Source organism: Aquarana catesbeiana, linkage group LG02, assembly GCF_042186555.1.
Source record: "Aquarana catesbeiana isolate 2022-GZ linkage group LG02, ASM4218655v1, whole genome shotgun sequence".
NCBI lineage: Eukaryota > Metazoa > Chordata > Amphibia > Anura > Ranidae > Aquarana > Aquarana catesbeiana.
The window spans coordinates 173335906-173363548 of NC_133325.1; the positions used below are offsets into that span (position 1 = coordinate 173335906).

A 27643-nucleotide genomic window follows, 5' to 3' on the forward strand; every position below is an offset into this window, starting at 1 on the left:
CAAAATTTGAGGGAGAGCAATAATTCTATCACTCATGCTTAACTCTAAACTGATAACCTGCAAAGGTTTTTAAACACCACCGATCCACAGGTTTGAGTACAGAAATTTGTCGCTGTTTCACTGACACGCACAAAAGACTTGACATGTTTGGCATCTGTTTACTCATTAAATCTTTTATATTTTTACCAAAAAGAGTGGGTAATATATTGTGCGCATTTTCACCAAAATTGTATTCATTTTAACATGTGTGCAAAAACTAAAAATTGCTCTGGTAGCAAAGTGGTTAACACCACCCTTACTCTTTCTTGGTTCAAAAAAATATATATCATTTCACTTTTACTGTATATCATACATAAAGTAATTTTGTAGCCTAGCTCTGAGGAAGGGGTTGCGCCCCCGAAACGTGTTAGTGGTACCACGTGTTCTGTGCATGTCCATGCACTGTGTTTATGGCCTTTTATCAGTTGCATTTTGTGAGTACCCACTTTTATATAAAAATGTCTTTTTATTAAATTATCTTTGGTAACGCACTAGGTGTGCGCGCCTTCCATTTCTGTTTTTGCATAAAGTCATTTTGGAATTAAAGGTCCACTGCTAAGACATAAAAAGCTGTTTTACATAACAGTTTCTATTGCAGGGCACCCTGGAATCAAAGCCTGCTGTTCAAGGGCCTCCATGCGCACATATACAAAAAAGAGCATCGCTTACATCGGGTACCTGTGAAGAAGCTGAGAAACTGGTGCTTAGACTGGTGGTGTCTCCACTAGCACCCAATAGGACTAAGGCCTCATGGCCAAAACCCGTACCTGTATTCATGTTCTATTTACCCCGTAACAAAATAAATACTTCTGCAATTGGATGATACAGAGTTGCCAACTGTTTATCCCTTGAGCCTCCAAGAGCACAGAATGCTCCAAAGGATGATCTGTGAGCATGACATGGGAGCAAAGTGTGCTGCAAAGGAAGCTATAAGAGGAGATCTGCTGAAAAAATTCTGGAGGGTTCCTAAGCTGGAAATGTTTTTATCTTACGTCCTAGAGGGATAAGAAGGGGAACCACTGTCAGAGGATGTGGGGCCAGTTTCTTTTGTATCATTTTACATATGAATGAATGTACTTGTAACATGTGCAAATTATCCATGAATGTTCTTTGCTAATACTATTGTAACTGAATAATCTATGATTATGTAATAACATTTTTGATTTTAAGACTTTACGGTTTGTTGGATTTAACAAAGAACAAAAAAAAAAAAAAAAAAAAAAAAATCGAACAATAATCTATGAGATAAAACCTCCACAGCTTTCATCAAGTCTGACAAAATAAGAGGATTTGATGCTTTAATACGGACAGACACTCACCTTGCTGCTGCTGTGCATCATACATTCGGATTTCAAAGATTGGTGGCCTTTCGTTTCTCAGAAGTGTGACAGTTTTTGAGACTTGATCCAGCCTATAGATGCTGCCACTTCTGTATTCTGTCCAGAAAAGATAGGTACCGTAGTGGCACAGACCAAATGCATGATTCAACTCTGGACCTTCATATACCGCCTAACAAGAAAAAAGAAAAACATTTATATATTTCACCTCCAATAGGTAGTAGCTTAAAAGGTATGCAATCCCTATGAAAAATGTCTCTTCTATAAATAATGAATGTCTATTAATATAAATACCCCATTTTGGTCTGTTAAATATTGCATTGGTATTGCTTTGTTATATCTGTTCCATAAGTTAAAAAAAAATCTTGATCCTGCCAGAAATCCAGTGCTTCCCTGTGCCCTGTTCAGTTTGTTCAAGCATTGTTTAACCCTGCCCAATTTACCTCTGTGGACTACAGAACACCTCCTTCTCTATGTTATGGAAATCAGGCGAGGGGGGAGTATAGTACTACTAATACACTTCTTGCCCTGTGACAACTATGTTTATTCAGTACAGTGAGCAAGAACACTCACCCTGGGACAAGAAGTAAATTACTGGCAGGATTCACTAGGTGAACAAAAAGGAAAAAAAACAACACATGCAGTATGTATGCAATATATTACATTTTATTCTAAAATGTAGACGCGCTTTAAAAAGCCTAGAACAGGATGATTTTCCTGCTGCTTGTATCTTTAAAAATAGTTTAGCAATGGCAGCTCTCATGTCTAACTTCAGAGATTCACTTTAGTTAAATAAAATAATTCTGAAAAAAAAACTAATTGTAAAAGAAAAGCATACATCTTTCACTTGATAGGAGAAATTATAAAAAGTGGTGGGCAAGCCCACAGCAAGCAATTAAACTGCTGCCCCAGTGGTGGGAAAGACTGGAAGAAGAAACCTGATTAGCTGCTTCAAATAAAGCTATCAACTTGCCTTGCCTTTCATAAGCCATTCCTAATATATGTAACATTACAAATAGCATCACACAAAAAATGAATTCACTCAAGATTCCCCTCTCAGGGATCAGAATTCAATATCACCATGCATATGCTACAAACGTTTTTCTAACCTTGCGGCCTGTTCCATTAAGGTGAACCATTTCAATGCGGTCATAAAAGGCATCTACCCAATAGAGAATCTGGTTTGGAATATCAATACTTAGTCCATTGGGCCACAGAACGGCTTTTGATGTGACAAAAATGGTGCGGTTGGAACCATCCATCCAGGCTCTTTCAATTTTTCCACGCTTGCTGTCCTTGGGATCTTCCTCCCAGTCTGTCCAATACATCCACCTTGAAATATCAAGGAAAGTAACAATGCAGAAAATCAGACAGAAAGAAGACAAGAAAAAAATGTAATCTTTAAGTAGAATCCCAGCCAAAAATAAAAAGGATAAACTGAAAAGCTAATTAAAGACAAGCATCAAAACACTTTTTTGTGCAATAAACTTTTATCCTCAGTAGTTTTTTTTCTGTCATTACATGTCCTCAGCATTCCTCTGATCCCAGGTCATCCTGGACCAGTCTTAGCCTGTAACTAGACAGTGTGAGGAAAGGCAGTACAGTTCATCACCATGCCTTCTTCTATCAACGTGCATTTTGCCATCACACATATGGAATTGTTTGCTGTACAAAGGCTTCCTTTCACAATCAATCCCTTCTGTAGGGGAGATTGATACCAAGTTGAATTCAGGTATTTACACTGCTTGCATTTCAAAATACATTTAGGTATGCATTTATGATTGCAGAACTGCATTCAATTGTATCTTTTATTCAGTTTGAAAACCTAACTAAAATGAACAAACATAAAAAATATTGCAGTTTACCATAACCTTTCCCTAGATGTGGTAGCTGCATTTGTTTTTCTGTTTTTCCATTTTTCCCCTCAATACATTTTTTTAGCAAGTACAGTATATACCTGTCGATCTTACCTTTGTAGTTGTTTTTTTAGTGCATATTTATATATAGGGCTCTATAGGCAGATTTTATATTAAAATAGATGGCAATGTATTAAGTGCACAAAATGCAATACAGAACCCAAATTAAAGTGGTTGTTAACTCACATCCTCCCATCCTCTCTGCACCATTATAATAATTGTCCCTGTGCCTGTGTTCTGTAAAAAAAACTGCCTGATTGTACCTATATGAGCGCAGCTCCTAGCGCTCAGCTGATTCCCCTCCTCTCTTCTCTCTCCGACTCACAGCTGCAGTGGGCGGGGCCGAGCCCTCCCGCTGACATCAGCCGTGGAGGAGGAGGAGAGAGACAGCGCTGACAATCAGCAGAGCCGCGCTCATATAGGTACAATCGGGCAGATTTTTTACAGAACACAGGCACAGGGACAGTTATTATAATGGTGCAGAGAGAATGGGAGTATTTAATAGCGGATATGGAAGCAACGGGAGCGGAGGGGGGGGCACTGGTAAGGACAGAAACAGGCAGAGAGGGGAGAGGGGAGGAGGTGGGAGAAAGACACAGGAGACAGAGAAGGCTGCAGGGCTGCCGGAATCATGCAAACAAACCACAATGTCAGGGCTCAGCAGCCATGATTATTGTGGTCAATTTGCAGAGGAAAGGGTATAGCCAGGCAGGATCAGCCAGGTATTTCATGTGATACAGGGGTCCAAATGACACAGCACAAGCACTGTGCTGTATAATATACTTTAAGGGAACAGGATCTTTTTTTTTTTTTTTTTAACATAAAGGAACAGGATCTTTATTTTATTTTTTTTTTATTAACAAACACTTTTTTTTTTTTGAAAAATATTTATTGATTTTTTCAAAATATATTCATAGAAGACATTGTACGGAACAATTGTAAGGCATGAATATACACAATTATTCTTTATATAGAATGCACGTTCTATCTAAACATAAACATATTTATAAGGAGCGCTGGGGAAAGGGAGGGGAAAGGGGAGGGGGAGGGGGGTGAGCAATTCACATTTGCCAGCTTGTCACTAACATTGGGCAAGAAGTTGCCAAAAAGGTTCATCCTACATTTTCGTACCTTTAGGGAATGGAGGCGACTTATGAGCCTATCTAGCTAGATAACCTACAATATGGTCTAGGTAATACATTTTATTTGGGTGAATATAGTCCCAGAGTGTAATAGCTGAAGTTGATGGATGCCAAGGAGCTTCAAGTGATTGTAGGCCGCTTACGGTGGTTTAAATGAAGAAGGATCAGAGGCCGGAGGAATTTTAAGTTTGCCGAGTGAGTTAGTGATGTCTCTCGTCAGGTACCATTCTGTATATCTAAATGGGTGCATTATGTCTTGGATGGTCTGTTGAGGAAATGTGGCTTCCAGAAATCTTCTCCAGCGTTTAAAAAATTGTGGGGTAAAGCGGAGATTTGACTTGATGAGGTCCAATCTTTCTAGATAGAATAATGAAGTCAAGGCTTTTATAACCGCAGGCAGACTGGGCGGCGATGTCGTTATCCAGTGGGACATAATAGTCCTGCGGGCTACAAGAAGGCAGATATGGGCCCAGTGCGGTATGTTTGAAAAGTCCAATGCGGACGAGGAGGATGCTGGAGGGGTGATGCTAAACAGGCATAGTAGGCAGTCTCTATGTAATTTGATATTGCAGATTTTATTAATGTAGGCTATCACATCGTTCCAGTAGCTGTTAATAGCAGAGCACTCCCAAAGCCTATGGAGCAGCGTAGGACGTGGCAGTAAGCACCATGGACATAGAGCTTGAGACGGGTCCTCTTTGTTGAAACGGAATGGGAAGTATGCTCTGTGGATAATCTTGAATTGAGTTTCACGCCATGTTTCAGAAATCGTAAGTTTCCGGGTGAGCCTATATCCCTCAAGGATTTTGTCGGGTAGGTCCTCATCTCCTAGTATATGAGACCATTTTTGGAAAGGCGTGAGGCGGTACTTCTGTGACTGGTGCTGAATGAGGTGAGAATAGATGTTGGAGATAGAGTAATCTTTGCTTTGCAGTAGGTTGTCAATAAAGGATGGTTTAAAAGGATCAGTCTCGGGACCATAGCAGGTTTTCAGATAATTCGTGAGTTGGTAATGGAAGAAGCTGTGAGTTGGTGGCAGGGAGAACTCCCGCATCAGATTTTGGTATGGTTTGAGCTTGCTTGTATTGTTTTGGTATAACGAGGTTATCTTCATGAGTCCTTTGGATTGCCATTGGGTATAAGCTTTATGTAGAGTGGAAGGTGAGAACATAGGGTTGCCTTGTATTTTGAGATGTTTCGAGATGTTAGAAGGCAGACCAAGTAGTTTTCTGACCTCCCTCCAGGCGATGACAGTGTCCCTGAACAATATGCTGGTTTTGAGGTGGTGCGGCAGGTTGTTAGGATTGGAGTGGAGGATGCCTGCAAGGTTGTATGGAGAAGCCATAGAGTCCTCAAGGGCAAAGTTGGAGTATTTGGACCCTCCTGTTAACCAGTCTAGACCCTGTCTAAGTAAGCAGGCTAAATTATAAAAACGAATGTTGGGGAGCCCCGCCCTCGCTCCTCGGGAGACATAGTTTTTGAAGCGCGATGCGCGGTTTTTTGCTAGACCATAGGAAAGCTGTCACAGCCTTCTGAAGTTTCTGCACGTCTAAATGCCTCAGTAGTAGAGGTATGGTTTGCATGGGATACAGTAAGCGTGCAAATGATACCATTTTAAAAAGATGAGCTCTCCCAAAAAGTGAGAGGGGAAGGGCACCCCAAGCCTTCAATTCCCGAACAATTTTGGCCACCAGGGGAGGATAGTTGAGTATATATAAGGAAGATGGGTCTCGGCCTATATGTATTCCTAAGTATGTTATATGATGAGGTGCAATGGTCAGCGGGGACAAATGTATCCATTTAGTGGATAGTCGAGGGTGTAGTGTTAGGATTTCACTTTTATCAAAGTTTATACGAAAGCCTGAGCAGAGTCGGAAGGCCGTAAATATTTGTTTAAGTCTGTCAAAGTCTGATACGGGGTCAGTAGAGAACAATAAAATATCGTCCGCAAATAGTGCAGAGCGGAGTATTTGGTTTCCCAAGGTGATGCCACTAACCCCTTCGGTTGAATTGAGGATTCTAGATAAGGGTTCAATCGCAATGTTGAATAACAACGGGGATAGGGGGCATCCCTGTCTCGTTCCTTTCGCTAAGGGGATGGTGTCTGAAATAAAGTTCGGGGTAACAAGGCGTGCCGTTGGTGAGGCGTACATTTGTGCGAGGAACCTTGTGATTTGACCTGAAAAACCAAATTTTTCCATTACCGTAAAAAGCCATGAAAAACCAATATTGTCAAAGGCTTTTTCGGCGTCTAGGGACATGATTGCTACATCTTGATCGGGGTGTGTTTTAGCGTATTCTAGCGCCATTAAGACCTTACGTATATTTAGTGTGGCTGATCGTCCTGAGACAAAACCTGATTGGGCTGGGTGTAAGAGGGACGGAAGTAAGAGAGCTAAACGTGATGCTATAATTTTAGACAGGATTTTTACGTCTACATTTATTAATGAGATTGGACGATAGGAGCCTGGAAGTAAGGGATCCTTTCCTTTCTTGGAGATTAGTTTAATATGAGCTTGTGTCCCTGTGGGGAGGTAAGGACCTCCGTCCCACATGGCTGCATATACATGCTTCAGTGTGTTAGGGATGAAGTCAGCCGTTAATTTGAAGAATTCCGCAGTGTACCGTCGGGACCCGGAGCCTTAGCAGAGGCCATAGATTTGATCGTGTGTTGTATGTCTTCTAAGGTAATAGGCGCATTAAGTGCCTCCAAGTGTGACGTTTGAAGCCTGGGCAGGCGTATCTTGTCAAGCAGAGCTTCCACGGCAGGTTGATCCGTTGGGTCTGCACGGTACAGATCAGTATAATAATCTGCAAGTAGTTTGCTGACTTCGGTAGGTGAGGTAACTAACGAGCCGGAAGCATTTCTCAGGGTTGGGATATGTGTAGGACGTCTTGGTCCTGAACATAGTCTGGCTAGCATTCTGCCTGCCTTGTTGCCAAATTTGTGAAAGTGAAGGGTAGAGTACGAGGTTTTAGCAGCTTCGTGCTGTTCTGCCCAGAGATCAAAGGCACACTTGGCCCGCTTCCATTCCTGTATATTAGCTAAGGTGCGGTCTAATGTTAGCTTGTCATGGGCTAGGCGTAGGGATTCGCTTGCTTGCATATACTGTTGTCGAGTGTGTTTTTTAAATTGTACGGTGTACGAGATGATTTTGCCCCGTAGGAAAACTTTACCTGCTTCCCAGAAGAGGTTTGGGTCAGAGATATGTGCTCCATTTGTGGAAATATATTCTTCCCATGTTTGGTGCAAGACTTGTCGGAAGTCTTCATTATCCGCCAGATATGAAGGGAAACGCCAGATAGGGGAAGGAGTTGAGGGTGTGAGTTGTGTCATATGGACTGCGATGGGGCTGTGGTCTGAGATTCTGGCATTGTAAATGTCTGGGGTGTTTATTACAGATACTAGGGCCGGGGAGACAAAGAAGTAGTCTATACGAGAGAAGGTATTATGTGGGGGCGAGAAGAAAGTATATTCTCTGTCAGTTGGATGTGTCAGGCGCCAGATGTCTACAAACTGCATAGATTCAATAGAGTGTGCTAAGGGAGTCGCGTCTGGTGTATGGGAGGGACCGGGCCTTGTCTTTTGCTTAGGGAGATAAGTGCGGTCTGCCAGTGTGGACATGGCAGAGTTAAAGTCCCCGCCCACTAAATGCAATACCTCAGGGGCCGTGAGAATCCATTGAACCATGTCCTGAAAGAATGAAGTGTCTGGAGAGTTGGGAGCATAGATATTAGTGATAGCTACGGCTTTGTCACCTATGGTCATATGTAAGGTCAGTTTGCGGCCTAAGGCGTCAGCCCTCACTTCTCTGACAGAGTGTCGTAGGTTTTTATGAATTAAAATAGCTACACCGGCCTTGCGGCCCATTGCAGGGGACCCGTATACAGAACCTACCCACATTTTTTTGAAGGCGTGTTAAATCTTCTGCGGAGAGATGTGTCTCCTGTAATAGGGCCACATCTGCCCGAAGACGCCGTAGATGTCTGAGAATGGACATACGTTTATTTGGGGATCGGAGCCCCTTAACATTCCATGATATAAATTTCAGGTGACTCCCGTCGGCAGAAAAAGACATGGTTGAATATGATAGTTGCGATAAATGGGAGGCTGATCAGGGAGCCTCCTGACATGTACAGTGTCAACCATACGGGAATCACCCAAAAACTGTAGGTCACATAGGAGAAAAGGTACTAGTAAGGCAAACATGAATTGCAAATGTATTAAGCAATAGGTATTAAGCTGTAACAAAGCAGGATTACAGTTATGGCGTAACAAACTACAAACAGTGTACTTCACTTTTTTCCACATGGGATACAACTACCCATAATGCCTCTCAGCGACCCGCCAGATCCTCACATATGAGCATGATTTTGGCTAGGAGGAGTGGGATAAGGGAGGAAGAGATGAGGGAAAAGGGGGGAGAGAGGGGAGGGAGGGAGGGGTATGATCAGGGTATGGGGTTAGGGGAAGTGCTGGTTGTATCTGTGTCAAATAAAGGGCTCAGCTAAAATAATGAAGTGCAGAAATAAGGGGGTGACTTAATCAAATGGTCTGCCCCGTTAGGGGTCTATAGCCATGGAGATCACCTGAGTTATTATGTTAACCTTTTGGGTAAACAGAGTATGTGGGCGGTGGGTAGTGGTAAACCAGGCTTGGAGGCATAATAACAGGACCTTTAGCTAACAAATACTAGCAACCCTGTAAGACATTACACCTAAAACAGGCTAACATAAAAAAATAGAAAGAAAACAGGTTAGAGACAATGGGGGGTAAAATTACCCATCCGAGGAAGTGTAGATGGTTAGATAAAGTTCCTGGAGTCCTTCATCGATTTGCAGAGTGGTCGTCTTGGTTAGTAAAGCGGCTGCGCTTGTATGGAGGTTTTGTGGGGCTGCGTTGCTGTTTAGGTGGTACCTTCGCTGTTGATGGTGATGATGATGGTGAATTCTCTTCAATGTTGCTATGCTCCATTTCTGTGCCTCGGGTGGCGAGAAAGTGTTCCGCCTCCTCAGGGGTATGAAACGTGAGGTGTTCTCCTTCATGTGTTTGGATGCAGAGGACAGCCGGATAGGCTAAAGAGAACCGGATTTGGTTATGATGAAGGGTGGAACAGATCGGTGAAAACGCTTTACGCTGCTTCATTACCTCTATAAAATAATCTGCAAAAAGTAGGAGTTTTGCGCCATCAACCATTAAAGACCGTGAGCGACGAAACTTTTGCATTATGGCATTCTTGTCCGCGTAGTTGAGGTAGTTTACAATAACGTGGCGGGGTTGACCTATGCGGTGCGCGCGTTCAATAGTGCAGGGAATGCGAAGGCCCAGTTGTTCTGGGATAATTTTTGCGCATATATTGGTTAACTGTGGTGTGGAAACTGATTCAGGCAGACCAATGATGCGTAAATTGTTTCTTCTCGAACGATTTTCCAAATCATCGAGTTTGTCCCATATGTCCCTATTAGTAGCTGTGAGACGTGCTACTGCTGCAGATGAGGCTGTGAGTTCATCTTCCAGGGAGGAAATCCTATCCTCTACCTGATTGATTCTCTGTGCCTGTGCTTGTAGGTCAATATGTAACTGCTCTAACCCTCTATGGACTGCTGCATCCACTGTAGCTGTGAGAGTGGGGCCCAGCAGCGTGACTACAGCCTGTGCAATTCCAGCAGGGGAGGTAGGGTCTGTACCTTGTATGTCAGGAGCTGAGGGGAGCGGTGGTTGTGGCTGTGGCTGCGTGTGTGCCTGCTCCGTCATGCCTGGGGCGGCCGCCATCTTGGCTGTGTCCACCGCTGTATCTCCTCCGGTGGGGATCGTGGATGTGACCGCCCGAGCGTACGATCGCTCCACAAAGCGATCCATGGGAGCCCGCTGTATGTCCGCACTGTGATGGGGGGTCTCCTCGGAGCAATAGCCGGCTTGAGAGGCAGATTAGTGAGGAGCGCTGCGGGAGCTGGAGCTCACTACCTCCTCCTCATGTGGCGCCGGAACCGGAAGTACAAACACTTTAAGATCTATAACCCTTTGTTAAGACAGAAAGTTTTCAAAGCTAATTTACAACTGATGAAAAGATCTGCCAGCAAAGTACAGACAGGGTTAATTATGGAAAGAATAACTTCAAAGCCATGTCCTAAACATTACAAGGCACAGGAAAGCTAGATAGTATTTTTAAGCAAGAAAAACAAAAAAAAAAAAAAATGGAAAAAGTTAAGCAGCAATTTTTTTAGGTTATGCTGCGTTAATAGGAACATGCAAAAAATATAAAGTAGCTGTTATCCCAATTTGGCTGCAAAAGTGGAAATACACTTTACTAAGTAATATTGCCCCAGCAAACAAAGTATTTTTAAGTGAGAGCAAGGCAAAAAAATTTGTATTTTAAACCTTTGCCCAAAAAAAGCACTTCACCGTTATGTTAATGCAGGGGTTTCCAAATTTTCTAAAGAAAGGGCCAGTTTACTGCCCTTCAGACTTTAGGAGAGCCGGACTGTTCCCAGAGGGAGTAAACAATGCCTAATCTGTTGTATTAGGGGGAAAAATAGTTGTCAGTGGGAAGAATAGTGCCCCATTTTTGTTGTCAGTGGAAGGAATTATGTCCCATTGTTGGTGTCAGTGGAAAGACTAGTGCACCATTGTTGGTGTTAGTGGCAGGAATTTTGCCCCATTGTTGGTGTCAGTGGCAGGATAATGTCTCAAGTGCCAAATAAAGGCAAGCAAAGGGCCACAGTTTGGAGACCAATGTGGTAATTTGATGAGGAGAACTCAGGCAGGGTTCATAACACTAATTGCGATTTCAGTGCAGCAGAGGCAATGTTGTCAGCTACAGGAAGTTAGAAGCCTACTGGATTATTAACAGGATCAATAGGTACTTGCAGACAAAATATAAGGAAATTTGTATGTTTTATTTATAGCTTTTTTTTACTTTTTACATGTAAATTTATTATTTTTTTTTGCCCACATATACATTTTAAACAAGTACTCACATCAGTAAGGCTTAGAATACGTGAGCACTGAATGCTTTAAAAAAAAAAAAAAGCTGCAGTCCTCATTCATTTTAATGCAACCGTGCACAGCAGAAAAGAAAATGATTGAGCGTTCATCAGTATGATCCAACCAGCACAATTTGCATCTTCTGTGCTGCCCCTGGGAACACTTGGGAGTGGTCCAAGACACCACAGTGAAAGCTCCATTTTTGTGATTGTGTCTATAAAGACCTAAGCCGTTCAATTTACTACTACATGAAAAAGGCATTCCATTTGGAAATGTCATTTGAGCTTGTTGCCCGTTAAATTATAAATCACCAAGTAAAATCTCACTTCTTTATTATTAAAGATAAAAGCTGTAAGAGTGCAGTCACTGTCGCAGCTCCCTGTAAATTTCTCTTTCATGACATACAGTATTGATAGCCAAAACAGATAGACAATACTGATTCTCACCCATTCAATGGATCCACTACAATAGCTCTAGGATGAGTCATCTTCCCTTCTATTAAAGTTTTCCTGGTCTGCGATGCCTTTTCTAAACGAGCCACACTGATGGTTTTCTTAGGCCCATCATCTGTCCAATACAGGTTGTTTCCCATCCAGTCTACAGCAACACCTTCGACGTTGTGAATACCTTTCAAGAATCATTCATAAAAGGACATTTAAATAATATGCCCATTAATATTAACTGTCACAAAATCTTTCAACATCACAAAAATAGGGAAGTCCAACACCAGCAACACTGTAGAAGTATAAACTATTATCAAATACTATAATACTGAAGGGGGGAAAAGTCCTAAAATATTGTTTCATGAAATGGTGCATCTTTTAGTGATTTAGGTTTCCATCTGTCAATTACCATCTATTCTTGGAAGAAGAAAAGTAAAACAAATTTGAACAAATGTAATGAAAAAAACACACATTACAGTGAAGGTGAAAGTGTCTAATTGGTACCACTTCAGACAAACATACATCAACCAGCGCCACAGGTACACAGGCTCTCTGGGATCTGCTTTCTCCCCTCCAGGCATACAAACACATTAACCACACACTGTTTTTTGTTTTTTTTTTGACGAGCTGTAACATGTTTTATTGGTACAAGAAAGGTCAGACAGATATTCTCTCCCCTATATAGGTTTCATCCAATGGGCTTATTCATAGTAGGTGGGCGAGTCAAAAAAGGTAGGAAGCTACTGTGTGTACCGCATCCTAGCTTACACATTGCAATGGTAAAGCCCAACTCTGGGCAAAAAAAAAAAAAAAAAAAAAAAGCTTTCCCCTGCAGTGGGGCTGTGCACACACTGCAAGAGATAAATGCTAATTTTGTCCATGGAAAGTAGAAAGCCTATACTTACCAGATCTTCCAATCCACCGGTGGACTGTTCCTGACATGCTCACGTCCACAGAGGGGCTATAGGGTTGATGACGTCACAAACAACCCACCGATAAACCACCAGGGGGCAGGAGCCACAGGGACAAGTTTAGATAACTATATCAACGTTCTCCAATCCCCTAGACCAGGGGTCTCCAAACTATGGTCCTCCAGTTGTTCAGGAACTACAATTCCCATCATGCCTAGTCATGTCTGTGAATGTTAGATTTTTACAATGCCTCATGGGATGTGTAGTTCCGTAACAGCTGGAGAGCCGTGGTTTGGGGATCCCTGCTTGACAAAACAAGCAATTAATCCTTGCAGTGCAGGCACAGCCCCACTGCAAGGGAAGACTTTTTGCCCAGAGTTAGGGCTCTTTCACACGGGGGATCCGTATGCCCGTTTTTCATCCTTCCATTTTCAGATGAAAAACGGACATACATGTATCCCTATGGAGCGTCGGATGTCAGCGGTGACATGTCCGCTGACATCCGACCCGCTCCGATCCGAAAAGTGTAACAGAGGAAAACCCTACTTTTCCATCTGTTTTCGGATCGAATCGGGTGACGACGGACTCTACGGTCCGTCATCATCCGATCCCCCATAGGGGAGAGCGATGCTCTGACAGGTCCATCGTTGCACAGACCTGTCATTTTCCCGCTCAGCGGGGATCGGCGGAGCGATCCCCGCTGAGCAAACGGGTGTTCACGGGGCGGATCATCACTGATCCGCCCCATGTGAAAGAGCCCTTAGGCTTTAAAGCTGCAATGGCAGAGTCTGAAATTCCTGATCCTAAAACATAAACACAAAGTGATGTCCATCACATTCAAATCACTAAGCCATTTTACTATTCCTTAACTACTGCTGGGTAACAATCCCAGAATGCTGTAAATAAATATAGCTTATGATGCAACCCTTTATGAAAAAAAATGTCCAATATAACAAGACCTTATCACAAAAGATTTATACCTTATCAAAGATTTCCCCTTGATATAAAAACAAGAATCGTTACCACTTGACCACCGGAAGGTTGCACCCCCTTCATGTACTAGGGCATTTTTTGCTATTCAGCACTGTGCTACTTTAACTAGCAATTGAGCAGTCATGCAACACTGTACACAAATGCGATTTAGATCATCTTTTTCACACAAATAGAACTTTCTTTTGGTGGTACTTGATCACCACTGCGTTTTTTATTTTTTATTATATAATGAAAAATTGAAAAGAAAAAAAAAAACAAAAAACAATATTTTCTACTTTGTTATAAAACATATCAAATATAAAATAAAATAAAATGTCTTCCAAAATTTAGGATAATGTATTCTGCTACATATCTTTGGTAAAAAAATATCCCAATAAGTGTATATTAATTGGTTTGTGTGAAATTTATGGCGTATATATATTAGAATTTACGCAGCTATTAAAAAAAAAAAAAAAAAAAAAAAAAAAAAAAAAAAAGCATAATAGTATTATTCTTGATCTCACTAGAAAAAAAAAGCCCTTGAAAATTCATTTGCAATAACTCCATCAGTATCATCAGCAAAGCAGCTTCATTATTATCCCATTAAAGAAGAAGAGAATGTGCGCTGCATTTTGAGATTTCACAATTTGCCATGCCAAGAATGTTAATTCTCCATTACGAACGCTAGTTTACAAGACTGACCGCTTCTGGCTCGTCCTTGCTTCTGAGCATGCGTGTTTGTACTTTTGTCTGACGGACTTGTGTACATATGCTCGGAAAATTCGACAACAGACATTTGTTCTCGGAAGATTTTAAAACATGCTATTCAACATTTGTCCACGGAAAGTTGGCCAACAATTGTCCGATGGAGCGTACACACTGTCGGATTTTCCGCCAACAGCCTGTCATCACACATGTCCCCAAGGAAAATCGATCGTGTGTATGAGGCTTAAGGCTAGCAAACAAAGCTACGCACTAACAATCTGACAAATGGCAGGCACTAGATCAAGTATAGATCAAATCTATCAATAAGGAGCTTGTGTTTACAGAATGATCTAAATCAAGGATTGCCTCCAAACACGCTGTCACGTGTATAGATATCATGACACTGCCTCAAATTCTTCAGTCTGGGAGGTCAGCACAAAAATGGCATGCATCCAGACTAAACAGATTGGGCCAAACCTATGTATAGTCAAATTACATGAAAGCCCAGACACGAGTGCAGAGGTGTCCTAACTGTAATGTGTACAACTAACCTAAAGACTTCTATAGTAAAAAAAAAGTGTGTCAAGGAAGGATTTTTGTTTTCTCCAGAGTTCAGCTTTAAAAAAAAAAAAAAAAATGACAGACAACCTAATAAAATGTAGAAGGCTTGAAAGAACAACTGAAACCATAAGAAACCGCTGCTTAAACTGTTGGCACTATATAAATCCTGTATAATAATAAGAACTTTAGCTATTCTAAGCAAGGATAAAAAATACTTCGAAATATAATAATCTATCGGAGCTATAAATAACCAGTCATGAAGGCTCATTTCTCCATCTCTTTTCCAAATCTGAGCTCTAAATGACAGCTGAAATGTCAGAGAGACAGACATCCATGAACCATCACACCTAGTTAATTAGCTGGATTTTACCAGGCTGGACAGCTCATGTCACAGACATAAAAGAATGCATAAGCCTTCGGGATGTAAGGGGGGAGGAGAAGGGGAATAATTTGGCATTAAGTGCGAGTCTATTCTATAATTTCTCCACAACAATCAGACTCTACATACAACTCTGTAATGGCTACTCACACAGAAACGTCTAATAAGACAAGCACATGTGAATAACCATTGCACAAAATACACAGATCTGTGCTGAGAATCATTCATGACACTGTGAATGCATGGATTATCCAAACAAGCTCCAGTCCCGCCATCGCTTTCAATTCTACAATGTATGTTAATGTAAATCACAGCCAACAGAATACTAATAAGCACAAAGCTCACGTATAAAAAGCATCTGTGAATAAATCTAAAGAATTTCTAATTTTTATAGAATCCCCTAGACCTGAATAAATATTTTCTAAAACTTTAATGAACATAAAATATATAGAAAGACAAATATTAGACAACATTAAATTATTATTATTTTAACTCTCCTCCTAACTCCTGTTGGACTCAATTCATAAAAGAGTATATACCGCTTTAAGATTAGCAATAAAATAGCGCATAGCGTTTTTACCAAACATTTTCTGGCATTCATCAAAATCACCCATAACATAAGGCATGCTGTATTCTTTCAAAACGTGTGGTATTCATCTCATGAAACCAAACTATTTTTTTGGCATCACGTCATATTCAGCGGTGTCCGGTGAACACTTCTGAGGGACCTTGCAAAAGGAGCGATGGCAGGGAGTCCAGGAAAAACCCAATATCCTGGATCATGTAATAAAAATAGCGCTCTTTTAAACACTGCCTTGCCTATTGTGGTGCGGCGCCTCCTTATGAAATCAATTTCATACATTCCTTAAATATTGCATGCCTGGACCATTACTTATTTACCGCATGCATTTATCTATTTTCTTTAGTGAATGGACTTAATGGTTTATGGGGTATTTACAGAGAATTTTTGCTTTCTGAGGTAAATACCACATCAAGGGACAGTGAATGTGGAAAAAATGTGTCACGTGACCCCAATATTATATGCAGTATCCTTGTGAACTGAGCTCATTGTCAGTTAATGACACTTAACATTTTTCAAATAGAAACCTCTGTTGTATTTAAGATTAAATTAGGAACAACATAGTTAAAGGCACATTTCTTTTAAGAAATGGAAAAGCAATAAAAAGAAAAAAAAAAAAAAAAAGGAAACTGATAAATCCTTGTCCAGCTCCCCTGGCCCCTCCTATGTGTAAGTCACCCTGTTTCTATTAGGGGCACAGGGTGACCGAGAACCCCAGTCGGGTCTGCCCTAATCAGACTCACTGTACAATCACACTGGACTCAGCATTTCATGTTACCCCTGTAATCCAGGGTTCTATATCTGTGGTTTGTGTTGAAAGAATGAATGGGTTCTTTCACTTGGGACAGTAATATTTCTGAACAATAAAAATGGGAAAAGGTCCCCCGAGCGGGGTTTTTAGGCAGCTAGCTATAGATGTGAGCAAGGCATTAAATAAAATATTAAAATGCTTTATTGAAGGGTAATGAATGAATGTAACAACATATAAATATAAGTTGGGAGCTCCAGTGGGAAAATACCCATACCAAATACATATAATAGCAAACATAGGTTATACACAGCATATGATAAGGCTATTGCATAACAATCCTGTAGCGTTTCGACCCATGAATTTTGGGGTCTCTTCAGAGGATGAGTTTGCTAAAGACAAAAGAAAAATTTATAATAGTATGTACAGCTTATTTACATACAAGCTGTACATACTATTATAAATTTTTCTTTTGTCTTTAGCAAACTCATCCTCTGAAGAGACCCCAAAATTCATGGGTCGAAACGCGTCAGGATTGTTATGCAATAGCCTTATCATATGCTGTGTATAACCTATGTTTGCTATTATATGTATTTGGTATGGGTATTTTCCCACTGGAGCTCCCAACTTATATTTATATGTTGTTACATTCATTCATTACCCTTCAATAAAGCATTTTAATATTTTATTTAATGCCTTGCTCACATCTATAGCTAGCTGCCTAAAAACCCCGCTCGGGGGACCTTTTCCCATTTTTCTTGTCCATACTGGGGTGAGCAGCATTGACTCCTTAATGTGTCTTACCTCTTTGCTATTTCTGAACAATATCCCGCAAGAAATATATGAAGATACATTAATTTCACCTTTCTGACTGCTGAATATAGTATGAGCTTGGTCTCTTACTTTTTACTAGATCGTTTGAGGTGTGGCTGTATTCCATTGTTCTATAGTTCTTATCTGCCTTGGGAGCAAAGTATTATGGGATGTGCGTGTGTATGTGGATTGGCTTACATCTTAATGAAACCCCTGTGAGCTATTAGATGCTAGAGGGGAGGGGATTTCTCCAGCAGCCACTCCTAAAGACGGTCTACTTCTGGAAAGTTGAATACACCTGTGTGTGTTATGTTACTGAAGGAGGTAAAGTTTGCCCCACCCTGTGTCATTATGCAAAGAAGGGGGATTGTCCCCTGAGTGTATATCTCTTTGTACCTGTGTTTGAATAAACAGTCTTATGTTTTTTACCACCCTACACGGATGTCTCGACAAGTGACTGGGTGGGATAAGGATCTTGGATTGTGCTGGTACCGGGCAAGGGAAGCGTATATGGCGGGAATACTCCTATTGAGTATGGGGGTCCGTCACAGACAGCTTACAACAGCCATATAGTACAATAAACATTGTGTTTTGACCTGTGGCATCCAATAGCATAAATCTGATCTGTGTGGTCAGACTAACAAAGGTGACATCAGCTGTTGTACAAAACTGCTACTTTCTTCATGTGTAAGGGCAGCTTTATAACACCTCACCTTCTTGCAGAATGTTTTCTCGGCCAGTACCATCTATTTTCTGCCGCCCAATCAAGAAACTTGTGGTGTCTGCAAAGTACATATAGCTATATTCAGCATGAAAATCCAGAGCCCGAGGGTTCATGAGGTTTTCAATGGGTATCATGTGCTCATCAGGAATATTGGCTCCCATATCCATTCCTCGGATGATGCCAGGACGTCCTCGACCATAAACCAGGAAGAGCTCATGTTCAGGCTCTGAAATAGTAAACCATTAATTAATGTTTGCAGTTAGAAAATGCATTGTTGTATTACAAGTTTGATATTAAAGTGGAGCTCCACCCAAAAGGGGAAGTTCTGCTTTAAGGCCCCCCCTTTTACTAAATGACACTTTTTTGGGAGGAGGGGAGCGAGTACCTGGTTTTGCAACGGGTTATTTTTTTTTTCCCTTTTGGGGATAAAGGTTTATCAAAAATAAGAGCAGGCCATTGTAATCCCCCTTGTCAATATTTTGTCTCAGCCCTCTGACACTGTTGATGGACAGCTTGGTCTGTTAAAGTGTCCTAAACCCAGAAGCCTGCATTAACTATATCTGGTCTCCCACAATACACAGAACATGGAAATGCAATTATTTTAGTAAATATAAACTGCAAAATACCTTTTCTCACCAACAGTTAGAGCAGTCTTGTGACTTCTAGCAGTGTCCAGCCAAGCACTATTTAAAGCTTGTAGGAGAAGTTTTTTGACTGCCCTATGAGACTGCAAAAACCCTGACCCTCTGTCTGGACAGTGCTGATTGGCACTGTGCTGATCAGATACACTCTCCCAAAAAAAAAAAGGAAAAACTTCTCTAGCGATACACACCAGACTGAGCATATGCACCCTGACTCCATAGGCTCTGTGTTATCGAGAAATTGTCAGGGGACAGTGGAAGGAGGGGAGGATCAGAGAAGACAGGACCAAACAGAGTTTTTACACAAAGCAGAGGATTAAACCCTTAGGTTCCACAGTGAGTATAACAAGCATGCTTTACTGCATATACAGACTGATTTTACTGTTGTGGGTTTAGTAACACTTTAAAGGAAGCTAAAAAGTAACAAACCTGCTTCATCAGATGAAAATAAAGGAAAAGTGAAACTTACACAAAAAAGAATGCAACCACCATATCTAAAAATTGTCAAGTTACAATATGATACATTTTTGTTTTTGGGTTCAATGCCATTTTAAGAGTGCATGTTTTTTTTTTATATTTGAGGCTACCACAGATGCTGAAGCCAATGGGTTAGCTTTAAGCTAACAAGTGACATCAATTCTAAATCCATTCTATAAAAAACTGTGCAGCTATGCAATTGCAATGTTCAGTTCTCCATTGTAGACAGAAAGCAATAAAAACACTTTAATATTGAGTGAACTTCAGTAAAGTGGTAAATGGCAAAGCTTTCTGTCCCTGCAACCCCCATTCTACTTATTTCTTATTCAGGCGTCACAGGGAAACAAAGTGAAGGGAATTCTCCCAATTGAAGCCACAGAGAGCAATAAAACAATTGCAGACTTTCTAAACCTTCCACACTGTTAAAAACTTGACTTGACTGACATTTGTCTTTCAATGCAGTGCAGTTTTTGAAACAGTAATGGAAAATGTGGGTATAAATAAAAAGTAAACAAATATTGCTATAACACTGAAGTTCCATGCTTACTTTTGCATGATCTCCCATCACTTCCCAGGCTAAACCCTGATCGGCAGCGACATGTTCGGGTTTTGTGGTTACTGCCAAGAAGACAAATATCCGAGCATCCTCCAGGCTTCTTGTACTGATCCAGTTCACAGGCATGGCTTCTCACTGCAGAAACACAAATCAATGAGTTCACTATAAAAGAATAGCAATGAAAGCACCGGAAAATGATGTAGTAGCACATTAGCACAGGTGCACACTTCCAGTGGATGTCTTTCAAAGTCAACTGTTCCATCAAGCCAAAAGTTACTCAAACATATTAGTATCACAGCCACAAACAATGAATTCCGTAAGCCTATGTATGTCAATAGAATACAAATGTAAAATCTGATATATGCAAGCCCCGAATATCACTAGGTGATGGCACGTTAAATCACCCACAGTCTTCTTTCTGTGGGTCTAAGGGACTTTGACAGCATCTCCATTTCTGTCTATATTAGGCAGCAATGATTACAATGTACATTATGGAGGATTTGGCATAAGGTGATCAGTTCTATCACACAGGAATCACAACTGGTTACTGCTGGTTAATGATAAGATGTAGGAAATAAATGCTTTACAAATGCCACTGGGGAGACCATGACAGCGTTCTAAGAAGCTAGTCCCTTTAAATTGCACCAGGACAACCACCTGACATTTCATTTTACTGCTAATTTGAAATACACAGGACAGTTAAAAATGTTTACAATATCTAAAATGTATAAGAATAAATGTTTGATCCTTTGTCAGACATATTTCTATTACAGAGAACGAAATCTCCCTGCTGTGAAAACGAAAAGATAAAAAGGAGCCCATGCATTATTAGAAGCAATTGACCTGTGACTTCTACATATACAGTTAATGAACAAGACACTTTTTAACAATCGTACACATGTTTAAGTATACTTTCATTTGAAAAATTGAAGGTTTTCATCTTCTACAAAGAAAAGCTTGAAAAAAAACTAAAAAAAAGAAAGCAAAGGAAAATTTTGCAGTTTAAAGAGTGAAGGGGCCTAAATGTTAGTGTTCCAAGGAATTTACGTTTGGCCAATTCATTTGGTGGAATATGGTGTTCAAGTGAACCATGAGGTATAAAATAAACAAGGCATAGCCTCTTGAGCAGTCCCATAACATAATCAGAAAGGCAGTAGACTGTATACGAAACCTTACTTTGAGTTCCCGTATATGCTAGTCACAAAATAGGATAGGTAGAGCATTGCCTTCCAATGCACCTTGGGGAAAAAATGGTGCCATGTTTTCTTCCCTTCTTCTGCCCAGCACTCCTCCTTGGCTTCACAGAAAACCTTATTTCTCAAAACTCTGCACACCCTAATCTCTTGGGTCAATTTTTCTAATGTTTGAACTGTTAAAGTGATACTAAACACACACTGTTTAATTTATATTGTCCCTTTTATTTCTGCACTTGGAGGATGGCACTGAAATAAAAAAAACAAAAAAACATTGAAGTACCTTTTTGCTAATCGATATACAGCTATCACATCCAGCCTGACTGGAGGGAAACAAACATGAGGAGCTTCGAGTATTGTCATAGAAATATATATTTGAAATCAAGTCTTTATGATTGTTTGGAACAATATGGCGTGGGTGGATTTCTGCCAGTCACAGACTGTGTCGCGCCCCTACAGCCTGTGTCTTAGGAGGGAGGGGAAGCCTCCAACAATCTATATGTAAAAAACCGCCCTATTGTGTTTAGCTGGCTAGTGGGCATAGAGGAGGAAAGAGGTAGTGGACTGTCACTTACCACTGAGTTTATGCCAACATTTGTGAATCTATTGTCACATGGGCTGCTTGGATGTGATAGGGAGGAGCATAGAAACACACTGTAAACTGAGAATGAGATAACACTGCTCTGTAAAATTCTTAGCAGAATTGGAGACATGAGCAGAAGATGGTGATAGAGAACAGCAGGATCAACCAGATTTTTTTCAGAATACAGAAAATGAATCTCATAGTGATTAGGTGAGTATGAAAAGCATGTAATACACTAATTATTGATAGTTTTTTTATGATGCAAGTTTAGTGACACTTTAAAATGTGTGCATCATGCAGAAGAAGCTATCAAAATAGTGTAAGTAATTATGTCTATGCAGCAGATGGGTATTTTCTCAACAGTTAAGGTTGTATTACAATGGAGCATCTCTGCACAGTTGTCTCTCCTGGGCTCCACTCCACTTTCATACAATCATAATTGGTGAAGAACACTTTAATGTTGTTCAAAATGAAATACATGACTTTTGAAGATGGAAAATAAATAAAATAAATTACTCTATTTAGCACTTTGAACACAGAGACCAGATGAGGCAACTGAATGAAGATGAATAGTAAAGAGCTGGACTGAGTAGAGAAAGGAAACACTAATTCCGCGTACACACAGTCGGACTTTTCAGCTACAAAAGTCCGACAGCCCGTCCGACAGACTTTCGACTGACTTTTGGCGGACTTTCAAACGACCGGACTGACCTACACACGATCACACCAAAATCCGACGCATTCGTACGTGATGACGTACACTGGACTAAAATAAGGAAGTTGATAGCCAGTAGCCAATAGCTGCCCTAGCGTCGTTTTTTGTCCGTCGGACTAGCATACAGACAAGCGGATTTCTGGGTCCGGCGGAGTTACGACATAAAGATTTGAAACATGCTCCAAATCTAAAGTCTGTCAGATTTACGACTGGAAAAGTCCACTGAAGGTCCGGTGAAGCCCACACACGATCGGATTGTTCGCCGGATTTGGTCCGTCGGCGTCCGTCAGACAAGTCCGGTCAAAAAGTCCGACCGTGTGTACGCGGCATAAGACATTAAAGGAGAAGTAGGGCCAAAGCTCTTTTGCCCTTACTTCTGTGGATCACTTTATTCTGCACTCCTGTGCCCAGTTTTCAGCCAACAGCCGGCTAAAGTCCGCTGCGGTTGATGTCACTCAGCCAGTTCAGGCTTTGTATCAATCCCAACTTTACAGTCATGATCCACCAAAGATGTCTGGACGATCAGCTGGCTCAGCCTCTCAGCGAGCCTGAGCCAGCCACTCCCACCCCCTGCACAGCCCAGTATTCCAATGAGGGGTCGGAAACTCTCTGCAGACTGGCAAAGAACTGTAACAGCATTTTTTGATCGCTCAGTTCTCTGTGTAGAGGCAGTGGGGGGGAAGCTGCAGACATCTAGGGGAGTATGACTGTTATTTTTGATTCCTGAATTTCTCTTTTAATCTCCCAAAATGCATAAAGAAGGCAGGGGGCTGCCTACGGCCAGAAGTGCTGGAAAGATTGTCTTTTGGGGTTTTTTTTATACGATTATCAGAGCGGGTTACATTTTTTTCTATGTTGTGAGTCAACCCAGAGATTATGTATTGCTTACATCAGACTTTATGTCCAGTTTAAACACCATTCTAGGAACATGCAGTATTCACATGTAATGTACACAAACCGACAGTTCTCTGCAAAACCGTCAGAGCAGTCCACAGACAAAGAGCACAAATTACATATAGTTTGTTCTTAACAGAAGATCAACTTAAGTCTTCTGCAGCGGTTTGCTCATACAAAGCCAAAAGGGGCACTAAATAACCAGTTCACAAAAGTCAAACAATGACGAAGGAAGCCGTCTGTCACAAAGGAACAAATTATTTTATTGACTTACATCCACATTATAAACTCTTAGCAATCCTGTAACTGGCTTGCTTACTAACTCCTCAACAAATGCAATTTAATAAGCTACATAAGTGGTAACACACAAATGCCATGTTAGATTTCATGGTGGTTGCTGTCCGTCCGCAATCCACCCTGACATTGGTGAATCATGCTTGTTATTTTACAGACAGTAGTTAAATCCTTCTAAGGTGGGCACAAAGGAATACAGGAATCTTGCAAATCTAGCTCATATTGCTGCATACACATCTTGTCCACCTAACGAACATTCTTCCATTATTTAACAATTAAATATATAAAGCAAATATGCTGTTAAAGTGTATGTTACCATACTTTTTTTCTGTTTAAGTGTGTTTTTTAAATTATACCTGGTTGATCCTGCAAGTCACCTTTCTTCCTTGTTCTAAACTGAGCACACAAAGCACAGAAGCTGATCTGTATTAGCCACCACGCCCCGACCAATCACAGCCTGCATTTGGCATACAACCCCTCCCAATCACAAGCCTGCCTCTGGCATACACCCCCTCCCAATTACAGCCTGCCTCTGGCACACACCCCCTCCCAATTACAGCCTGCTTTTTGAATATGCCCCCTGGTCGAGCACAGCCCCTCTCTTGCTTCAGGCTGAACAGACTATGAAAGACAGTGTCCTGTAACCCCCCCCATCAGGAAGAAGAGATGCATGGTCACATGACAGAACCTTTTAACCTAGTAAAACCCTTGTGTTTTAAACTGTATCAGCAAGTGCAATGTATTCTGTGCATTAAAGTAGAACCCCCCCCCCCTTATATTTACTTGAGCCCAATTTTAATCCAGCACTGTGCATGATAGCTTTCTCCCTCCTCAGTGGGCAGATTGATAGCAGTGGGAGCCATTGATGCTGGGCACAATTTAACCTAGAAGAAGCCAGTGAAGGATACAGGATGATGCAGTGCCAGTGTGCAGAGGACGAGTACTGCTTGCCAGCTTTTTATTTTTTTATACAGAAGTGATGTGGAGGCGGCATTTAAAAAAAATAAGTGTTTTAAATCCACCCAGGATACTTCACTTGCTGTACAAATTCAACAGTGCCTATGCATAGAGGTCGCTGTAGGGTCTTTATTGCTCTCTTTCTCACGTCACAACTCTCTAGCCATTGCCAGAGTAGGGCAATTGTGTAAAAATAAACTTTACCTTTAAAAATAGTATCCATGATGCCTGTGAACAGAAAGCTTGCACAGATTTTGTATACCTTCTTCTCTGGTTTGACTGGATTTATTTTCTTTCTGTTTGCAGGCCTCAGTATTCCACAGTCCATCAGCTCAGTGTAGTGGACTTCAGAACTGCCTGTATCAGCATAGGATAGTAGAGGAGGTCACAAGCTGATGTGAAGTCAGTAGTGTGAAGCATACACTGGATTGGGAAGTTCAGTGGAGCCAGCTGGGCCCAAATTGTTTAACAGGTTATCTATGAGATACGCTGGAAATATATGCTCAACAACTATATAGGTCACAGAAACATGAATCAGACCTTTTACATGTCTTACCAGTTGGCTGCCTGCGTTGGTGGTAAATATGTAATGCTCCACCTTTGTCGACCCTGGTCACCACTTGATGCTCTGAACTGTTGAAGCGATTAACACGAATCACACTAGTTTTCTGCTGGGCATTGGCATGATCGGTATTTGTAGCATATAAATAATTCTCAAAAACCGTAAGGCCATACAAATGTTCAATCTAGGAATGAGAAAAGTCAAGAAAATAAATATTCTTAAAAAAAAAAAGTTAAAATAATGCAATGTTACTATACCTGTACTTACTGGGACTCATTTACCAACTGCCCTACAGCAAACAATAAGAATTAAGGCACTGGTGTGCTGCAATGCCATTATGCACCTTTCCAATACATAAACATTGCACTGCACTGAGGTAAATGCCCAACATACTGCCGTTGTGAGAGGACCCTTAAACTTTCATTCTTCAGTAGATATAATCAGATTGATTTTCTGAGTCAACCCAAAATACTGTTATTTTTGACACTCTGGTAAAGGAGTTTGTGTATAAGCTAAATAATGTTTTTATGCAGTGTATGCCATATGGGCATAGACTTGCAGCATCACTATCCTCTGTGGTGAGGTCACAGCTTGATCAATAGAATTAAAAGAGAAGTATTGGATTTAAAAGACAAAAAAAAAAACTATTATACTCCCCTAAGTAGAGGTCTCCCACTGACCAAGCCTGGACTGGATATATGACATCAGCCGACAGCGGGCTTTAGCCCACTGTGGGCTAAAACCGGCTGAGAATAAAATACACTCCTGTGATCCATAGGCAAAGTTTGCGAAACTTTGGCCATACTTCTACTTTAATGGGTCATTCTACTCAATACGGACATTCAGGTTTGGCTAGAAGATGAAGAGTTAAAAAAAAAAATGCAGTGACATATTGTGGGGTCCTAGCCCCGCTAGGCTCCACTTATAACTGAAATATTACTTTGAGTGGACTGAGTATGTTCTTAGATATACAATGCAATCATTATCATTCAAGTGGAGTTCCACCAAAAAATGGAACTTCCACTTTTTAGATTCCTCCCCCCCTCCGGTGTCACATTTGGCACCTTTCAGGGGGGAGCCTGTCTAATACAGGTATTTGCTCCCACTTCCTGGCGGTGACCTACGCTACTTCTGGCGCCTACACTCTCCTCCACCGCTGTATTCTGTGAGACACAGCCAAAACCAAGACAGGGGACCCAAGAAGAGGAGGACCGAGGCTGCAATGTGTAAAACCATTGCACAGAGTAGGTAAGTATAACATGTCTGTTTAAAAAAAATCCTTTACAATTACTTTAGCTCTAAACAAAGGAGAAAAAGGATCATAAGTTATGTAAGCATATGTGTCTTGACACATCTATATGCAAGTATTTGAAATTTTACTGATCGTTGCGCAGGAACGTTAATCCTAAAAAACACTTGTGTAATAACATCATGAAATTTTTTATGGTCCTGTGAAGGAGGCCTTACAGATCATATAGAAAAAATAGGAGTTTTTCGTCATACTTACCTGTAAAATCCTTTTTCTTGAGTACATCACGGGACACAGAGTGAGGCTATTATTTCTTATTTACTGGGTTATACTCCATCTCCAGGTGAATGGACACTGGTAGACCAAAGGTCTTTAGACAGGAACTGATCCCTTACCTATATAACCCCTCCCATACAGGAAGTACTTCAATTTTGTAGTAAGTCCTTTTTCCTCAAAAAGAGGGGAGGGACCTCTGTGTCCCGTGATGTACGCAAAGAAAAGGATTTTAACAGGTAAGTAAACATCCACTCGATAAAAATTTGTGAACGTATGCATTGAAGACCAGGTAGCAGCCTTACAAATGTGAGCCACAAACACCAGATGGCGAAAAACCCAGGAGGTTCCTATATCCCTGGTAGAATGAGCTCTTACCCTGAAGGGAGAAGCCTTACGTTTTAAATCGTAGGCCTCAATGACCAATTTACAGACCTAATGAGCAATGGAAGCCTTGGAAGCTGCTTGCCCCTTCTTGGGTCCTTCTGGTAAAACAAAAAAGGTCTGATCCTTGAATCTCCTCAAATCTAGACAAACTCTGGCTGCTCACACTACATCCAGGGAGTGCAGTCGTTTCTCTTCCGCCGAACGAGACTGAGAAAAAAGAAAGCAAAACAATGTCCTGATTCAAATGAAAGGCCGACACCACCTTAGGCAAGAAGGATGGAACAGGTTGTAATACGACCTTGTCGTGGTAAAGGATCAAGTATGGTTCCCTGCGCAAAAGGGCCAACTCCAACACACTTCTAGCCAAGGTGATGGCCACCAGGAAATTTAGAGACTGTAAATTGGGGTGGAATATAGGACCATGAGACAGTAGATAGGGGCTGCGCGGAAGCGTCCATGGCCCATCTATTACCAGTCTGACGATCTCTTGGAACCAGGGCCTTCTGCTCCAGGCTGGTGCCACTAGGATGACTGGAACCCCCTCTCTCCAAATCCTGCACAACAAATGAGGAAGGAGAGGGATCGGGGGGAGGGGGAAGCATAAACC

The 27643-nt window shown here is 41.2% G+C and overlaps 1 protein-coding gene across 1 annotated transcript in view; it reads right to left on the reverse strand.

The window, feature by feature from the left end:
- The window catches only part of LRP1 (LDL receptor related protein 1), a 523305-nt gene that overhangs the window by 246746 nt on the left and 248916 nt on the right, over positions 1-27643 (reverse strand). The window contains exons 9-14 of the mRNA XM_073613827.1: positions 25122-25311; positions 19921-20064; positions 18245-18481; positions 11866-12046; positions 2486-2708; positions 1359-1548 (exon numbers count right to left, since the gene is read on the reverse strand). Coding sequence (XP_073469928.1) covers positions 1359-1548; positions 2486-2708; positions 11866-12046; positions 18245-18481; positions 19921-20064; positions 25122-25311 — 1165 coding nt within the window. The remainder of the gene's footprint in view (positions 1-1358; positions 1549-2485; positions 2709-11865; positions 12047-18244; positions 18482-19920; positions 20065-25121; positions 25312-27643) is intronic.